Source organism: Megalops cyprinoides, chromosome 4, assembly GCF_013368585.1.
Source record: "Megalops cyprinoides isolate fMegCyp1 chromosome 4, fMegCyp1.pri, whole genome shotgun sequence".
In the NCBI taxonomy this organism is placed as follows: domain Eukaryota; kingdom Metazoa; phylum Chordata; class Actinopteri; order Elopiformes; family Megalopidae; genus Megalops; species Megalops cyprinoides.
Window position 1 is genome coordinate 12,772,265 of NC_050586.1, and position 14,017 is coordinate 12,786,281.

Here is a 14,017-nt window from a genome sequence, read left to right on the forward strand (position 1 = left end):
GTTTTTATTGTTAGATGCTGTAAATCTGGAATTCTGTAGCATGTGTCCTTGAATAAGTGTAAATAATGTTTATTTAATAAATGTAGGCAAGTAGTTATAAAGCTCTGTGAAATGTTTCATTTCATTAATTTGTCTGGAGAGGATCAGTGGTTGAGAAGTACTGTTGTTAATATAAGGATGATGATGTATTTCTTATATTGTCCGGTGGCCTGCCGGTAAGAATAAGATATGAGTTGACGTTCGTATTTGTACAGTGTACATTTCCACGTCAAGATTTTTAACATCAAGGCGTTTTTGTCTTCAAGCACATTGAAAACTATTTGTACCATACAGTTCTGTGTTCCGTAGTCAACGACTATTGACTTTTTTTCCCCCACCAATGACGCTACAGGGCAGAGGGTTATGGGTATGGGTTAGTGTTCCTGTTCTAAAATTAGTTTGGTAATACGAAGTTCAACCGCAAGCGCAGAGATCTCGTCTGAAACGGGTCTCGCATTTTCCTGCGATTGATCCTCCTTTGCAAAATTACCGACAAATTAAAATATGCAGGTAAATATTAAAATATAAACCTTTTGCGTCTTAATTTTACCAAATTGGAGCCAATGTTTTGGAGTTTTGAAGTACTACAACTGATTATTTACCTAGCTGGCTACCCACGCAACCCGAATATGCATAGGATGGTTATGATTTTTTAAAAATTATGGATACTCAAACAATTAATATTGGTCGAACAATTCGCGCTTAACTAGAGCTAGACGTTTTTAAGTGTGGTTAATTTTGTTTTGAAGAATACTTAAAAATGGGGTTACATTTTAAATTGATTATATGGCTGACACAATGAACAATAAATCATTGCACTTAAGTGTGCTCGTATTTTACAGTTGCATTTGTTCTTCAGAGGGTCTTTAAGAGAATAATTCCCACAGGTGTTGGTATTGGACGTTTCATGAAATCCGTGCTCGCTTGTTTGCTGGTGCAAGGCGCTGCAAACTCAAGATTATGGAGCTATTGTTCTTGGTGCCTATGCTCATGTGAGGATCTTAGACTGGCTAATCTTCAACAATTTACCTCATCTCCTGGGAACCCTTAAGTCTGAAGTGATTGTGCCGTTTTTAGTTTTCTGTAGAACACAAAACAACTTGAAAGTAATTAATCACACTTTTCTGTTTTTTTTTTTCTGCGTTCCTGATCAGCGGGGTGTGATGGCAGGTGTGGAGGTTATTTTGCTCTGTGTCGCTGTCAGTGTTTGGAAGCCACAGAGAGTCAATGGAGATGTGTGTGTTGCAGAGACTCTGAGCCAGTCCGACGCTGACTTCTGCCAGTAAGTGCTGTCAAAGGTTAACTCCTTACTACGCGTAGCCTATAGGTGGTGAGCAGAGTTTATAGCTTAATTGGATGGACCGACCCAGTTTCCGAGGACTGGAGCAGAGCAGGTTATAGTCATACCTTTAAGTTAGCTAGTCAGTTATTTGCCCCTGGAACACACTGAATGAGTGAGTTATAATCAGATTAAATTACTTTAAATAATTTGAGAGCTGGGACAAAATGAAATCCTGCAGACCTGCTGACCCCCCCCCCCCCCGGACTGGATTTGCCCAATGGTGATTTGCTGTAGTTAACACGTATTGAGATTGAATATGTTTCCTTTTATCTTAAAACTGTTGCAGTTGCACTAGGCATGAAAGGATGACCAACAGAGAGAGAGAGGGAGAGCGAGAGATAAGCCCACATTAAGTGTTGCAATAAAAACTGTCCACGCACAACTCCTGCGCACAATGCATCTGCCAGAGTTGAGTGGGAATCCTTGCAGTGCTGAAGTGCATTGCTTCAGCAAAGGGTGGTACTTCAAAACACTGAACCCACTCAGACTCCCTCCACAGTGCCCTGCCTGCTTCTTCTCTGTGAGGCTGTAGTGAAGTGAGGCTTGAGCCGAGATGTGATCGTCAAATAACGTGCATGCATGTGGGCATCCATCAAGTGTGTTTGCCACTGCCTGAATCAGGGTGGTTGGGGGAACAGTGCGGTGACACATGTAATCCACAGAAAATAACTGTTGAGTGGAGACAGACAGAGGTGATACACACCGTGGAAGAGTGCTGTTAGCCACGGGTGCTAATGCTGTGGTAATTCTCATTGGTGCCAGTTGCTATTGATTGCTATGGCTTTCTCTGGCTCTGCAGTGGGAGATTAGAGGTGATTTACCCTGAGCTGGAGATCAGCAGCTGCAGCGTCATCCCACGGGGACAGCACCTGCGGGACAAGATCAGCAGGGAATGGGGACCTCCTCGGGTGCGACTGGCAGGTGCTGAAAAGGTGAGTGCGTGCCTGTGTGCATGCGAGGGCAGACAGGGGTGCTAAAATATACTCACCCCCACTTATCTGTATAGAAGCAGTGGCCACAAGAACTTTTAGCCAGCAGCTGATTAACATCTAGGAATAATAGGTTCCCAGCTGAGCAATGACTCCAGTCAAGTGCAGTTTGCTTCCCTTATAAGAATCACATTTTACGTCTGTTCATATATTGATTCTTTTGTCAATGATTCTTAAGAGAAGAATGCACTGTTGTCACTGGTACCCAAGTTTGCTGTGTTGCAAATGGAGGCTGGGTCATGGTGTCTTAGGTACCTGACTCAGGGATAACCGAAATGGCTGCTGTGTAATTTATGTAATTACAGTCACATGACTTTATTTTTGAGGTGTGCTGTACACATTTTTGGGGTCGATGTGATTAACAAACATTGTTTACTTTACGTATTATATATATTATTTTAGTTTATACTGTTTGTTGCTGTTGTTTACCTAGAACTGAAATAAGTTGCAAATTTAATGGTTGCTGACTTTCAGTAAATGGAGACTTACTGAATTAATGAAGTCTTCTGAATTTTGATAAAGGCAGAGAAAAAGTTCTTGTTTTGTTTTCATTGAAAATGGGAAGATGGTTTGGCACTGTGTATGTAATGCCTTTTAAATTCGCAGACGAAATGATGAAGAAACTTAGGCAGACACCAGACATAACTCAGTGTTGTCTGAGAACACTGCAAGTATAGCCAAGTTGTTGCCTGGTGATAGAGGAGAGTTTCTAATGCACACTAATATACCCAAGCGCAACAATACAGCCTCTTAATATTCTCCAGCTACACTGCACTTGAACTACAATAATCTAGGTTTTAACAGCATTTGTAATATAGTTATAGTATAGTATAGCATAATATAGTCCTAATATGTAGCTTTATTTTATATATTGACTTTCCTGATGTCTCCTGTAGCAAAATACTCAAACTCAAGAACCTGAAGAAATACAAACTTTGTGATGTAATTTTTTTGTGTGATTTTCTCTGTTACTTTTTAGTTTAGAGGTGTAGCCTTAACCCTTAAACAGCATTTCAGAAAGAACATGTGGGCTCTTGATTGGTGTTTAAAATTGTTTTTTAAGACCTGATCACATTAACAATTAAAAAATAATTCTTCACCAGGAGTTGTCTGTATTGAAAACACGCACTACACACTGCACACCTGCCCATTTCCTAGTTTTTAGGCCTCATATTTGGACTGGTCATTTTAATCTTGGACTCCTCTCATAGCAACTCTCTTGCTTCCTTTTGTCAGAACTGTTATATTATATGTTCACCAGTAGGTGGTGCAAGTACACTGTTTTTTCTTTTGTTAAATCATTTCTATTGTTAAAAAGCTTCAATCTATGGCTGTGGAAATTCACCACAATTTGAAACAACATTCCTTTGTTCTTTAGTTCCCAACATTTTAATTTCAGTTCCTCCTTTCAAAATTTTAGTTTCACCCCCACTGTCCCTATCATTTTAAATATGGTCAATCATTTGTTTTTTTTAAGCATTTACATAAATGTCACTGCAATATCCTCTCAGTGAATGTTTTTAGGAGTTGTAGTGAATGAGGTTGCACTGAATATTTTACTGAAAATGCATGCTTCAAATACATTGTATGAAATCAGGGCTTGTGTAATTTTTTGGTGCCAAGGAGTTTTGATATTTTGCAATTTTGAATATTTATATATATATATATATATATATATATATATATATATATATATATATATATATGTGTAAGTTTTGGTTAATTTCATTTTAATGGGAAGTAGTGTATTACTACTTATTATAATTGCTTTGCCTAATTGACGCTCTCCTCCAGGGTGACTTACATAGTTGACATGTAATATTTTATGTGTATAAACTCGGATTACATTCCATGCTCAAGGGCTCATCTCCAGTGTCCCATCCAGGGTTTGAACCTGAAGCCTTGGTTGCAAGGCCAACACCTTAACCACTACACCACAGTAACATATCTGTCACAGTTCCATTGTTGGAAAGCAGTCCCTCCAATAAGCTCTCACCAATGTTGTGAATTAGGGCATAGTTACAAGTCACTGAGACTCTCTTGAGCCATTGGCTTGTAGTGGCAGTGCTCAAGGGTCAGCAGTTGAGCAGGTATGCTCGTGTGTGTTAATGTGCATGTGCACCTATATGTGTGTGCACACGTTTGTGTCTGTGTGTGCGTAAGCCCCGCAGAGAGCGAGCGCGGTGACAGCGATGAATTCGGTGACACCTCACACTCTGCCGGGCGCTGCTCCAGCCACCGTCGTGCAGCTCTCCTGGAGGTCTTCTCGCGATGCGCTGGGGGCCCATCTGTCCCAGGCTCTCAGGCTCCGTCAGGTCTCTATGGTACCGCTGCTTTTCTGCAGCACACTCTATTTTTAGTTAGCAGGTTAAATCAGGAAAAGCCTTGGTAAGTGAAGTGGCAGTATAACATAATGTCTGAGTAGCCATTCTTTATGAGCATAGACATGCGTCTGTTGTTTCTGACATCCAGACGGAGCAGGTTTTTGTAGAAACCCAGAGTGGTCCATAGGACTTGCAGTAGAACATAGAAGCTACTCAGTATCTGTTGGATGCATTTAATGCAATTGTGAAAAATTTTAAAAAGTTAAACTTCTCATGGCGTCTTCATTGGACTGCACATGAGCTAGAAACACTCACACACAAGTCGGTTGTGCTTCACAATCCCTCTAGCTTCATGTTACTCTGTTGTGCAGTTGAGAAAACCATAGGTAATCAGATTTAACACCTGGTAGAGCTCATCCATGTGTGTTCTAGCCCCATGCCGTAATAGGGGAAATGCAGTGGATATGGATTGCGGTGCAAGCGGAGGGTTTATCAGCTGCAGTACAGTAAGCTTGATAAAGGGTCAGCAGGATGTCACGGGATGAGCTCATTGGCCAGTGCGCCTCAGCTGGAGAGAGCGACAAAGCCCATGGAGCAGCCCTGGAGGATCACTACAGTAAACTAAAAATAAAATAAAATCAACCAGGAGAAAAGCCCATATCTATAAATTGAAAACTAAAATTGAAAGCCACTTCAATTTAGGAGGCAGTTTATAAATTCCATAGCTAAGCAGTCTGGCTTGAACATGATATATCGCCTTCGTGTCTCCCAAACCCCAATTGATGTATGGTCGTATTATCTATAATGCTGTCTTACATGATTCTCTTTTATTGCCAGAGTTGGTGGCAGACAGCAAAACAGATTACATGTGAGATCAAATCAATACGAACTTTATTTACTGGGCTTTGAAACGCAATTCCTTTTTTTCCCTGACGCTTATAAAAACATACGGTAGCTAGGGTTAAAGCAGGATTTCTCTCAACTTTGGGGCAATTTGGCTGCTTCTGCGGTAGGTCGCTGTTACTTCGCAGCCCTGCCAGAATCTCAGTTGCTGCTTGCTTTGGAAACCAAGGCCAAGCGACGGAGCGGCGGTCACTCACAGTTACACCCACCCACTGTGACACCCACTTCATTACCCTGGTGAAAGCATGCTGGGTAACTGTAATGGACCCTAATGGGCAAGGGTCCAACTAAACCACTTCTAAATGGGCTTTTATTACCAAAAACAAAAGCAAAAGGCCACAGTCACAACAGATTTCCTTGTCCAAGGCTTAAAGTAATGATTTGCCACATTAGAGAAACTGAGTTTCACATTTGGAGCATCTTTATGTCATATTGCACATATTATCAAGTTATTATTACTCCATCATCTCTACAGATTTAGCCTCTTTATATGTGTCTCCTAGTGGTGAGGACTGTCACCATAGCTGCTCTCATATAATAAGATTCAGGAAACTTTCAGAATGTGACGTGACTCCTTTCCAGTCGATGGCCTTAAAAATTGGTCCCGTTTCTGAAGGAATAATGCTAAGGGAAGGATAGCACTTTCAATGCCGTTGTAATCCCATCTGTATGTTTGCCTTGCTCTGGGTGTGTGAAGCATGTGTGAAAGATCCTGTTCCTGAGATGGTGATTGCTGTGCAGGGATAGTGGGAATCATGACAAGATCATGCATAAATGCAGTACATACTCTTAGGAGAAGAGAGTGTGTGTTTGTAGATATCTCTGATGTGTGTGTTTGGATTTTGCCAGCCTCATAGCTCCCTTCACGATCAGACGGTTCGAGAGGAGGAGAGACATAAAATGTTTGATGGTTGTATGTCCTTGGTGTAAAGATAAAACTGCCTATTAGTCATCAGGGGCAATTGAAGGTTTGCTAAGGATTCTTTTAGTATCTGGTTTGAATCAGACTCCTTACATCTTTACCTGAAAGAAGCATGAAACATATTTGTTCTGTGTCTGGTCTTTGAAAGAGAGTCGTTAAAATATTCAGAGTCACCTCATAAAAATCGTACATTGCACATCTGTTTGTAACATATTATTGTGACCAGCATTTAAAATTTGAAAGACAAAATTTCCTACCTAGGCCCATTAGTAATGTACTGTAAGAAGTGATGTCAGTGGCATGGGAAGAACATTTTCAGGTTTTGAGGAGTACACAATGATACTTACTTAGAATATTGTGCTAAGGTAGTTGGATATATAATAATTCATCAAACTGAATTTAACTTAGTATTCTTAAAGGAGTTATCACAGATCCCATTGCATAGTTATAATACAGATTATGATGTATGGAGAACAATACATTCCTCCCAGAGAATTTGCTGACTAGAGTGAGAGTTTTATAAACTATGAGATATGTTCAGTTCATTCTGGTCTGTGGATGGAAAGAAGGCCTTGTGGAACACCTCACAGTTATACTTGAGTCGGATATTGTGTGATTGATTTGCAAAGAAAAAAAAAGTTAGCTGGGAAAACTGAGAAATTTCCCCTTGGTCCTCTAATAGTAACCACAGATCAATTTTAAAAGTAAATCCATTTTGCCTTTTGGGTAGGTTGTCAAATTAAGCTGTCCTCCAAAGACAGCAAGCTGTAACAGATTTGCACAGGTCGGTAGCCTATTGTCAGTTAATAACAACTGGTTTCAGTGTAGAGACAGGACCTTTGCCCTGATCAGGAGTTGATGTAAGTGCATGTTGGAGTGGACATAGGATCTCAACAGCAGTGGGGAGTGTTGAAGAATAAAAGAGAGGACTATGGGGCCTACTGCACCTTCTGTGGTCGTATTGCTTTGGTTGTGATAGCTTTGCTGTACGGTTCTTAGCCCACATTAGGGTGGCATGTAGGAGCCTTGGCAGCATCTACGGTATAGCAGTATAGTGTAATAATGGCTAAAAATAGTATACATTATGTTTCGTCTAATGAAGGCTAAAGAATGTATTTGTATAAGGATGAATCAGTATTTAACTATTGAGATCTCCAAATCCCACACGCAACAAGACAAGCTGTTCCATACACTCAGGGCCATTTAGCCAAATGTGCTGCCACTTATTTAATTTTATTTTATTTTCATTTTTTCTTTATTCAACCAGGAAGTCCCACTGAGTTAATTCTTGTAAAAATCTTTCACAGATTTCAGGGGTTCTAATTTTATCAATGTTCCAAGACCCAGGGGCACGTAATGAGATTCACTTTTCCTAAGCTTAGAGTGGGACTAGGAATATTAAAATGCCATTATTTGTTTGAGTGAAGTTGGTAACTACTGGTAAAGGGAATGAATAGCAAGCAAAGGTATGCAGGGAGTTTTCTCAAGGTAGCTTTATAGATAAAATTATACCAGTGACTCAGTCTGTAGATCGTTAGAGATATCCATCCCACCCTCTCATACAGAGATGGTTGGAGGGACTCTGAATTTGTATAAAACATAGTGCACCATGGGACACTCAGTCTAATGTACCAGCGACATGCATGACGTAGGGAAGAATGCCATTAAACTCTTGGCTTGGAGAGAGAAGCAGGATTTATTTCTAAAATAAAAGCCAAGCTTTCATTTCAACTCATTTCAACTTTGTATGGTTGTCAATATGTGTTTTACAAGAGAGGTTTTCATCAAGCCAAAGTCCCAGATACTTGTGAAAAAAGCAAGATCAATGCATTTTCCTTTTAAGGACAGTAATAATCTATGATCTATCAAATTTCTGATGCCCTGTTTGGAAATGGCCTGAATTTGCATTTTAGCAGTATTGAAATGAAGTTTTAGATTGCAGTAGTTTTAATGTAATTTTGGGGACAAGCAGGTAGCCACTTACCTGAGAAACAAAACTTTTTTTACACAAGAAGAGAGTACTTTGTCTCATACTAAGATCTCTAACCTCTAAGAAGCATTCTTTCTTTCAGAATTTAGGATCAACAAAACATGCACAATTCTTGTGTATCTTCTATGTAGCAGTCAAAACTATAACTGTTACTATAACCTTTTCAGGGGGTTGTGTGCATGGAGATAAGCAAAGGCCCAAGTACAGAACCTTGTTGAATTTCATATCTCACCATGGAGAGATTATATAGAGAGATTAAATGAAATTACAGTGACCTGTATGAAATGCAATCTATTTCATGGGTAGGAGAGTCCATTTCACAGTTATTTCGTTTATAAGGATTTAATGGTCAATAGTATCAAATGATGTGCTCCAAAAGTGTCAACACCAAATCATAGCCTTGTCCAGAGGACACAAATATCTCTATATCTTTTACATGAGCAGTCCTTGTTTTGCAACTTGCACTAAAGTATGATTGGACTTGAAAAATAAGGGAGTAATTAATGTGCATGTGTGTTCCTGAGTAACAGAGATTTTTGACTAATTTTTTATGTGGTTGAAATCTCAATTTGTGTTTATTTAATCATAGCTACTTTGAAGTACAAATGAAAGAAAGAGATGTGATGGTTGTATTGAATTAAATAGGTTTACATAGATCAGTTACCCGTTCCTTTACAATCTTGGGGGGGAATAGGATTCCAAAAAATGTAAGATTTTGAGGTCATAACTGTAATGGTTAGTTCAGACAAATCTGTCAAAGAGCAAAGTCATCTTGGCCCAGTTGAGTGAGTGGTTTTGTAGAATATATAATGCATTTATTTTGGGCACAGCTGGTAAGAAAACTAGGTGGAGTCAGAAAAGTAAGATTTCTGACACCTTCTTCCTTAGTAAGTTCTCCACTTGTGCTCCAGTCTGTCATGTAACTGTTTATGTGGACACTTATTATATCAGGGTTCAATGCTTTCATGCCTAACTTCTTTCTGTTAATGTGGTGCCCCAATGCTAAGTGTATTTTGTAGAACAACATTGTAATGTGTAACAAATATCTGCATCTGATTATTAACTATTCCATGTTGACTAAAACTACACTTGCTTAGATTTCAATAACTGACAATAACTGCATCTCTTCCAAATTTACAACACACTGTCCGAAGTATACCATTTTCTCCGTCGCTTAATGTCATTATTGATGTTGATACCCTAACACTGCGTAATCCAGCCTGTCACACCCCTGTTCATGTTAAGCTGCATCCTACAAAGTACCACATTCCATAGCCTTACCCTCCGTAAAACACTACAGTCCATGCTGCTTGCTCTCTATAGTGCCCTAATGCCCATACTCTCACTGTCAGTACCAGCTGACTATTTATTTATCAGTGAAATGTGAATTGCGGAATCATGATCGAGATAGCAGGGCTGTCTGAGAGTGATAGCAAAGGAGTGAGGGGCAGAGGTGGAGGAATTGAGAACAGGGGGCGTAAAATGGCAAGGGCCTCAAACGAAGAGAAAAATCAGGCCCTGTACAGCTTGTTCCTCTTCCCGAACCAAGCTGTCTTGTGTCTTGGCTGAAGCGGTGTTTGACATCCCAAGCTCTGCTTCAGGGGAGGTGGCAGACATCTCTTTCTGACTTTATCCGTTGGGCCCTGTAGGATGTGTTATCCACTGTAATCCAGCACTCAGGTTCACTCTAAAGGCAAGTGCTCTGTGCAGCAGTGCTTGGGGTAGGCTCGTGACCATAGAGATAGCGTTACAATGTGTCTGAGTCATGCAGGGCATTGTTTTTGAAGGTAGGAGGTGAATAAATGGGTAGCATTTGAATCTGATGCGCAGGAAAGAGAGGGTGAGGGTTTAAATGGCAGCAAAGGCTGTCCTCTAAAATTGTAAGCATTTTACATATGTCATATGTACAACTAACTGGAACTTGAAATTAATTTTAAAAAAATTCCAAGAAGTATTTGCAAATGAAATATTTAGTATTTATTCAGATGGATCATATACTTGTGAAGCAGATGTCCCTTATTAAGTAAAAGAATTCTTGGTATGTCTAGTTGTACTTTCAGTGGATTTAATTTACTTAAAGAACAGCCATAGGTGCCTGTTAAATCATTACTGTGATTAGAGGTGCCTCACCAGAGTCCGTTGGAAGCGCAAGCTCGCTTGCTGTAGCTAATGGCTGTTCTCTCTTTCTCTTTCTCTTCTCTTTCTCGCTCTGCGTGTGAATGATTTTGTACGCTTTACTAAGTAGCAAGGTATGGGGGCGGTGAGAGAGGATTTAAATGCACCCCCTCCATGCACACATACACACACACACACATTTTTTTTCTTTTGGTGAATTTCTACAGTCTTTTTTAGCGAGCTGCCGATGACGACAGGGCAGCATTAAGCCTGGCTGTGTCCATGGCAAGCTGCCGCAGCCAGGCAGCCCACAGCACCCCCCCCCCCCACCCCCCCTTAGTTTCAGTGCGGATTCACTCCAGTAGGCCCTGTCATTCCCAGGGAAACCTACACGTCCACACATGGAGGAGTTTCCTGAAAGGTCCTCCTGCTGCTGTAGTCTGCTGTACTTCGAGGGAGAGAGCGAGAGAGAGAGGGTAGATGGAGAGACTCTTGCCACTGGTGTGTCCTTGTTTTATCTGCATCCAGCCGTGAGCCAGGGATGTATATTTCGGATTGTGGCTGAATCCAACTGTCATGACAGCAGTTGGAATTGCACAAGAGATCAAGTTGGTGAATAAATCAGGAGTTTGCTACAGTAGCGTGATAGTAAATCTGGTGTGGTCAGGTGGGTGTCATCGACAGGGAGGATTTAACAAGCTCATTAGACAAGATTCAGGTTTTTATTTTCTCCACTGATACTGTGGTGTGGCACTGTAGCAGTCTCATGAAACTTTGACCCCTGACCTACTTTCCCCAGTCATCTCCCCTTCTTATACAACATGTATGATTCATGCTGGGCACTGAACAGAGAAGAATTATAACCCCTGTTATCAGAAGCCCAGGATTGATAATGCATATTCAGTCGAATTGAGAAAAGCAATAAGCCACATAATCCGCACTTCCACAAAGAGGAATGATTTACATGTTTTGTAAGCAGTCAGCTTGGCATAGGCACAGGCAGCAAGACTTTTCAGTTGTGATAATGCAGGCCGTAACTGCCGTGTGGGTTTGTCTGGAGGGGCACATGAAGGCGAACAGGATTTGAGGTGAGGTGTGCGCCCCAGTCTGGTTTGGCCTGAAGTGAGACCCCAGCCAGCCGGTACAGTTTAAAGAGCCAGTCTCCCTCTCTCTCTCTCTCTCTCTCTCTCTCTCTCTCTCTCTCTCTGTATCTCAATTGCTTGCTCTCCGTCTCTCTTTGGGGGGAAGTGGGAGAGAGATCAGGCTGTAAAACCTCATGCTTCGCTGGCTGTGGGAGAGTAAAATATGATTTCAATTACCATGAAAATGTGTTTTATCATCAATGAGGGGATTAGGGCAGATCCGGGGAGATACCCGAGCGGGGTGGAGGGCTGGAGCCGCGCTCGTAGGCAGGCAGGAGTATTAGAGAGAGGATGGATGCCTGACGGCCCAGGCTGAAGCGCTGGGGAGGAATCGCTTTGGTTCCACTCTCACCCCGTTGGCTCTGAGGGGATTCCTCACACCCTCACGATGAGCTTTCCTGCATGGGCCGTCTGCTTAAAGTGCCACTTTTTCTTCCCTTAACATCCTGCAATGGCAAACACTCACTCACTCACATTTTCTCTCTCCCCCCTTCTCTCTCTCTCTCTCTCTCCATCTCTGTTTCTTTCTCCCCTTCTTTCTCTCTCTCTCTCTGTCTTGCTTCCTTTCTGTGCCTCCCTGTTAGACTCTGAATAGATTCTTTGTCTTTCTCTTTTTGTCTTTTTTACTCTCTATCATGGGGCCCTCAGTTACATCTCATCTAGGTTAGCAGTGTAGTCATTTAAGTTTTGTTTCATACAGCTGTGCTTTATCTATTGCTATGATTGGTCAGAGACCTCCTGATTTTGAGTGAGGTTTCATATATTGTCAGTACTGGTGCTTTATTCGTGATGGGTCATGTGGTGTCTTCCATTTGCAGTATTAGACTGGCAGACAGTTGTAGTATTGAATATGACAACTCCAACCTTAACCTGCTCCCCTCTCATATTTAAGTCTTTGTCGAACACAGGTTTGTATTTGCTCAACAAGTTTCTTGAACACAAACTGTGCATCATGATATGTCCGACTGGTTTCCGGAGCATGTCTAGACATAAAAGTAAGCTAGTTAGCAGAGCTGTCATCCTGATGGCCTACAGATCTCAGTATAAATTACAGTTTGAGACTAATGCTAATTGTGCTGTCCAGTCTTCCATCCTATTTTAAACATACAGTAGAACATAAAGTGCTTGGGTTATTCATGTTACAATTTTATCTGTTCTCATTGAGAATTCGTCAGACCTTCAAGAACTCACCTGTTGAGATAGAGAGAGTGTGTGAGAGAGGGAGAGAGAGTGTATGTGAGAAAGGAAGAGAGCCAGAGGGAGAGAGATCTGTACTTAATAACCCCAGATTTGCAAGTTATACAGTAAAACTCATTAAAACAGGAGAGTATTCTCTGATGAAGTGTCAGCTCATATAGAGCCGTGGCGCTGATCTGCGCGAGTTCAGATATTCATAATCTGGGCAGGAGAGGGCTGCTGCTGTGGATGCTAGAATAAACACGCAGAAATGAAATTCTATTTATACAAACCAAGGAAACCGTGTGGTGTCTGCTCGGGCCACCGCAACATAGGGCCACAGCTGCAAGCTCCGGTGGCTGAAAAGATCAGGACGTGTTTTAGAGAGAGGCCATGAGCTCTGTCAGTGTGCGGTTTCACGACCAGGATGTTGCTGCCCTTCAAACTGCCTCAGACATGCTGCGTTTGCAAACTGGAAGCCTCCCTCCACTGTCCTGATTGGAACAATCGTTTGAGATGGTTAGCTCCTCCTAAAGCCTTTTCATCTCTGTCATATCATAGCCTCCTCTTGTTGGATAACTGATGGGTGTTTGAGTTTCTTCCCCTTTTCTGCCTGCCATGTTACACAGTTGCACATAGCACACAATCAGTGGTGGAGTGGTTTTGGCCTTTTTATCCTGTGGTTCTAGGTTCCTTATGTTTGAAAGTTGGCTGTTTCTTAACTGCTGGTAATGCACACGCGTGTGTGGGGGTGTGTGTGTGTTTAATACAGGGTTTAAATGATGTATGGAAGCACAAACCCATGTGACTAGAATAAAGTCTGGCCCTCCTTTATCTGTTAAATACAGTTAAGTTGTGTGTATATCCACATGTGCATAGCGATATCTGTGTGCGTATGTTTGTGCATGTGTTCATGCATAAGCTTATACATGCTTGTGTGTGTGTGTGTGTGTGTGTGTGTGTGTGTGTGCGCGCAAACGTGGGTGTGCACTCAAGCACTGTTTATAGGACATTCAGAAGTTAAGCGAATAAGAGAGATTAAGTTACCACCATAAGCAGAATAGTTCCTCAGTGG

General features: G+C 41.4%; 1 protein-coding gene across 1 annotated transcript in view; it reads left to right on the forward strand.

Annotated features, from left to right (window-relative positions):
* Positions 1 to 453: 453 nt before the first annotated feature.
* The window catches only part of LOC118777120 (phosphatidylethanolamine-binding protein 4), a 77,663-nt gene continuing 64,099 nt past the window's right edge, over positions 454 to 14,017 (forward strand). The window contains exons 1-3 of the mRNA XM_036527857.1: positions 454 to 549; positions 1,194 to 1,321; positions 2,181 to 2,313. Coding sequence (XP_036383750.1) covers positions 544 to 549; positions 1,194 to 1,321; positions 2,181 to 2,313 — 267 coding nt within the window. The 5' untranslated portion in view covers positions 454 to 543. The remainder of the gene's footprint in view (positions 550 to 1,193; positions 1,322 to 2,180; positions 2,314 to 14,017) is intronic.